General features: G+C 42.0%; 1 protein-coding gene across 1 annotated transcript in view; it reads left to right on the forward strand.

The window, feature by feature from the left end:
* LOC308287454 (metabotropic glutamate receptor 7-like) overlaps window positions 1-2,242 on the forward strand; it is a gene marked incomplete at both ends in the record, with an annotated part of 249,076 nt that extends 246,834 nt beyond the window's left edge. The window contains one exon of the mRNA XM_080728627.1: window positions 2,193-2,242. Coding sequence (XP_080584753.1) covers window positions 2,193-2,242 — 50 coding nt within the window. The remainder of the gene's footprint in view (window positions 1-2,192) is intronic.
* Window positions 2,243-6,000: the final 3,758 nt, after the last annotated feature.

Raw genomic sequence — 6,000 nt, forward strand, 5'->3', positions numbered from 1 at the left:
CATCTAAAGATGTATAACGTTGGCTGATCTACCAGTGCGCCATGCAGTGCGCTCCCAAAATGGACATTTCCCGACATTGATTTGCTATATAAAACCATATTTGATAGATATAACTATCATCTACAATTACTTATTGTAGAGAACGTTATAGGCTATAGGGTATTTTAGCCTAGTGCGCAATGCCACCCTGGCAATGCAGATACGAAATTAATATGGCATTCATATTATTCAAGTTATTATACAGCCTACCAAAAGCTGTATGGTTTAAAGTAGGCCTAATTAATATACGTATAGGATATACTGCAGCACTCGTGTGTAAAGCCCTGTGTTGGTTCTTCTGTTCGCTTCACAATCACTTTTGTAGAATGCAACACAAACTCGAAGCACTGCGCTGTCAGCGCCGACTGCCGCCGAGTCGCCGACTGCGCCCAATGAATGTGTTTCTTGTGGGGAGATTTACAGAAGCGGAATATACCAAGTCCATCAGGGGGAACTTGATAAATATAGGGGAGTAAAAACGTATGAAAAATAACAAAAGAAAACATTTTTTAATACAAAATTCAACAAATTAAAGTTGCATGGACCCCCCTCCAGCCAAAATAAAAAAGTCATGGTCCCCCCTGACAATCAAATTATTATTTGAGAACCCCCCCTCGCTATGGACTATACCCACCTTAAGTATTAGACGAACACTCCCTTAGTCCCGGGCAATTGAGTTTTATATTTTTCTCTGGAGGATGTTTTTTTTACATCTTTTGCATACAATGAAGATACATAATATTGATCCTAACTCAAGCCAAAACCCCATGTTTTACCCCTAAATATTTTCTTGTGCACCCAGCAGTCAACCAGAGCCTGTCACATCAAATGACACGGCCTGTTAATTTCCCCAATTGTAGCTACGCCAATACCTGGCCCTGTCAGAGCAGTAATTGACTGCTTCCTGTATGAATACAATGCCATTATGGAAAAGTCAGGTTCAATGACGACGCTGTCAGCACCTAATATGCATAATATGTCATTTCCCATTTCATCTTCTGGCCCTGATTGATGATGGGGATTCCACTTGAAGTCGTCCGTCATTGGACATGGTGGGGTGTGTGTGAGGGGGCCACTAAGTGGTCGCCCGCCGGTGAGGGGGGAAGGGAGAGCCGTAAAAGAGTAGAGACGTCACTCGACTCCTTTAGATGTAACTTTTTACTTTAACATGGCTGTGGAGCAATTACTGTCTACAAACAAAAAAAGCCTAACCCAATTCACAATCATGACATCAAAATAGGGTCAGCTACCATCATAATTAACTAAACACATTGCTTACATAACACCTTTAAGAACAAATAGTTATGTTAGAACTCTTCGTCATTTGCGACCGTAGGGAGCAAGTTTACTATGAGAACCGTCACAGCTTGATCGTATGTATGTATACGTGTAACGCCTGACACTGTGATAATTCAGAGCAGGGATCTCCAATCTCCATATATGGGCATTAGAGGGATTCTGTTAGGGATCTCCATATATGGGCATAAAAGGGATTGTATCCCAGATGATGCCCTGTTAGGAGAACCACACTAACATAATCCATATGTGGCCAAGACATATGGTGCTTTTCGCCCGTAGGTGTCATACTGGTACACTGTTCTCCCTTAACCACCAGTAATTTGCTACGATAGGAATGCGTGACAGAAATGAGACAACACAGTGGACATTCTAACCACTAACCCTGCAGATGAATTCTAACCTGAATTTAGCTCAATTTGTGTTGAGCTTCAAGGTCCAGTAAAAGCAATCCCCTACCATGATTGTATTTCCTGAAATGACTGAAAGCAACATTTGGCCATGGGTTTGGTAAGGATGAGCAGGCGTTCTACTCTACAGTGGGTACAGGAACATGGATGTCCATGAAATGCTGTGAACGTTTTAATGAGAAAAGTCTGGTTTGGCAGGGTTTGAAAGGGTTATTATCAGTCCATCACTCCTTCCACCTCAAATGCCAATTTAACAGTCAAGCACTTTCACTCAAGAGTCCCTCTCTCTCTCTCTCTCTCTCTCTCTCTATTGGTAAAACGTACTTATAATGTACGTACTCAATACAGTCTTTTCACGCTCTACCAAATCTCTCGCTCAATCCCAGATAATAGCCAATGTATTATCTCATACAAGCTCATTGTGGATCCATTATCTCTCCCTTCCAGGTCCAGCGGCAAAGAAGAAATATGTCAACTACAATGACCTTGTGATCTAACGGCATCCCTCCATCACAATGAGAGACGGAGGAAGAGAAAGGAGAAGGAAAAAGAGTGATCGTTGGAGATGTCTGGTCTCCTTCCCCCTGGATGGGAAAAAAAAAAATAAAAAAAAAAAAAAATGATTATAGTTTATTTTTCGTCCCTCTTATGCTTTACAGCCCACCACATGGTAGTAGCCTACTGAAGCAAAGCATTCTGGGACTTCAACAGTGACTTCTGGCCAACAGGTATTACTCATTCTAACTGAAATAGCAATGAGTATAAAGAGCAAATATACGCACGCACGTGTGTGCGCGCGCGCACACACACACACACACACACACACACACACACACACACACACACACGGACACACGGACACATGCACGGACACAAGACACTTTGGGTCATAGTGTTCTTTAAAAAGAAAGACAACGTTCTTGAGAAAACAACAAAATAAGAATCATTTGTTTGTGAAGTGATGATGTTGAAGATGATGATGACAGTGATGATACTGGTGGTAAGCATTGAATGGATTTGGGAAGCATTCAGTGGACACAGTGGAGGCCCTGTGGACGTTTCCTGAACACTAAGGCAATGAATGCTCTTTGGGGCTTGACGTTGTTCCCAGGCTGGGGCCAAAACCTACACTGTACTGCGACTCCTCGCGTTCCTTTGACACAGTGCATCTGGAGCACCGCAACACAAGACAAGACATGACTTTTCTACGCGGCCCCCACCTCTCGTCTCTTATTGTACTTCCACACTGCAAGCCCCCACCCCCCCCCCCCCCCCCCCCCCCCACACTTCCCTGCTGTTGACCTGAGGCGGTGTGTGGTCCTTCCTGGCATATCATTATGTTGAGCTTACTTTGGGATCTTGATTTTTCTTTCTTGTTGTTCCTTTCAAAGATGATGAATGAATCTATTTGTTTTTCCCCCCGTTTTCTTGGATGCATAATATTCTTTATTAAAGCCATATTCTTCTCTTTGAGATCACTTGACTTTGTTTCCACTGCCCTCATCAGGAATCCGATTTTGTCACAGAAGGGTAGAAAATGGAAACTATTATGATTAAGTGTCTTTGGATATTAATAGGACTGCTGATTCAATATCCGCTTGCGTCTCTACAGTCATTCTAAAATGATCATGATAATGTAGCCTAAACGGCAAACAGAGACCTGGATCATGTTGTTGTCGGGTGAAAGCCTTGTATGTCCAAAACCGTTCGTTTTGCATTTTTCATTTTAAAAATGATTTAAACTAGTGAAAACAACTGCCGATCTACAAGCACACTACGCCTCGCACCACGAGGCGTTGTGTGCTTGTAGATCTGCTGTTTTCACTACTCTTGTACGACAGCCTTGTATGATGAAGCAGTGCTTTACTTTGCGAAATAAATTACAAATATGAAACTGAAGATACAAGGTTTCTGCCTGACAGTGACGATTACCTGTTTCATGGCAACTTAACAGCAACAACACGTCCTTTCACGGCTGTACAAATAAGACAAAACAACAGATGTACAGTAGAATTGTTGCAGGTTTCGGTGTCTGTTTGAGAGCAACTCATAAATATAAAGGAATAATCAGATTTCACGGTTAGCCGTGCACACAAAGCCGAAGGTGTTCCCATTCTGAGATTTTGTGTGTTCTCCCTCTCTCTCCGCATACACATACTTTACATACATACTGTACTTTGTGTGTGTATGATGAAGATAACCCTTATCTGTGTCGTTGCTGACTGAAGAACCTTGGTCCAGGCTGCACAAGGGGGTTGTGCGTCGATTCTCTGGTGGCTCTCATGGTCCCCTGATACAAATCAAGGTGTTGATGTTGAGGTTGTCAAATGCATGCCTGATATGTTTGATGTTGAATCTGAATCTGAAAAAAAAGAAGCAACGATAATAATCTTCACAACACAGTTGGTTCCACTTGTCTGCTCTGAATTGTACTGTAAGATCTTTTAGTTCCTTTATTTATTTGTTTTTTTGTCATTCTAGTTCTTGTCTTTATGTAATGGTTGAATTCCTATATTTTCTCACTTGGCAGAATATGGCTTTTGGAGTTTCTTATCGCCCCAGGCAAACCCAATGTGAAAAAGATTGATATATATTTAAAAAAAAAAACAGAAATGCTTAAAAAAAAAGATATAATTCAAAAGCATGTATGTTTTCTACTGTTTGAACTACGTATATTCATGTTGCCCTTGCTGCTTATGTGCCAATGTTGTGGGAGAGATTTATGTTTGGCCACTCATGCAACTCTTCTGTGGTGTTGTCCAAGAATGTATCAATATGAAATAAAATAAAAAGTATTTGGTTATTTTTTTTTTTTATTCCCTGAAGAATCTGGTTATCATACTTGCGTCTTACTCTGAAGAACTATATGACACTGTTTCTCAAAGTGGGGTCCGGGCCGGGGACGCCTGGTAGTCCATGCTCCCCCGCAAAATGAGGAACCGTTTAACAGTTTATTTTCTACTGTGGCTATTTTATTTTCAAATAGCAGATCTACAATCTCACAATGGATCACGATGCGACTCATTGTGAGCTCGTAGCTGCAGCACGAAACCTTTTCAGATCGGGATCCGCAGCCAAATTCATCCAAGTTATGAAAGTAAAACCACTGGATTTGAGAATCTTGTTTTGAGTGTTGCCTCTACCGGACATTATTGATTCTGATTGGTCAATCGCTGAAATCAGCGATTGACCAAGACCTGGAGGTGTGGACAATGCTGTTTCCCTATTTTGAGGACAGAAAAATGTGCCTTAAGTTGCACCAAGTTGGTAAACGACCCTGAATTTGTCACACCATGGCTCCATGACCAGTTCAGGCATTTGGCCACATCTCCAGCTTTTAGACATAAGACCTGGTAATTAAGACATGTAAAATAGTATCCATGTCTTTGAGAGGTTCTGTGTGAGCTTGTCCTTCGCATCATCTCTGTAGTTGACCTTGTATTTTTTATGAACCTCGGTCCAAAGAAAAATATTGTGAAACAATCTTAGACAATCTTTAGAAATGATGAAAGAAATCAGGGAATTGAGATGGAGTAGTACATACTCCATCTCAATTCCCTGATTTCTTTCATAGATTCATTTGATTTAACACAATTAGTGCCTCTTAATCTGAAAGTTGCTTGGTGCCTCGGTGCCACGCCGTTTCCTCCATAGGCCGCCGCTATTATTTTGAAGGGCTGGAAGGGGGTTGTTTTTGTTTTTTTGGATTATCACTTGACGGCAACGATTACGTCATCTAGTCACATGACAGTGTGAGCCCAGAAGAGAACATGGCTGCGCCCAGCGTTTGTGTACAGTATGGAAGAGTGGAGACCATCCTTTGTATAAGAATGTCCCTTTTGGAGAAAATGAGGTCTCTTTATGGGCCTCTCAATGGATTTACTATGGAGGACGTTAACTTCGCGTGCACGCCCGACGTGCGTTGTAAACAAATCGCGGACATTGCCGATGCGGGCGGGACCGGAGCGACGTACAGTAAGTAATAATATCTTTACTGTATATACAGTAAGATTCACAGTCCTCACCGTCAACGGCGCCATGGTATTAACCCTTTCAATGACGGTGAGCGCCGTCAACAGCAGCAGAACAGTTAAGAGGTAGGTTTTAGTTTTCCATTGGCTATGGATGATAAAACAAAGCCTATACATCCCTAAATGCACAGCAATGCAAGTCAGCAGCATTTGCCACCACTTAACTACTTTCCCCTGGCCCCCTTATGTGTCTCATACAAAGCTCACAGAAGGGGGGGAGGGGG

This window comes from Nannobrachium achirus (genome assembly GCF_963921795.1).
Source record: "Nannobrachium achirus genome assembly, chromosome: 6".
In the NCBI taxonomy this organism is placed as follows: Eukaryota; Metazoa; Chordata; class Actinopteri; order Myctophiformes; family Myctophidae; genus Nannobrachium; species Nannobrachium achirus.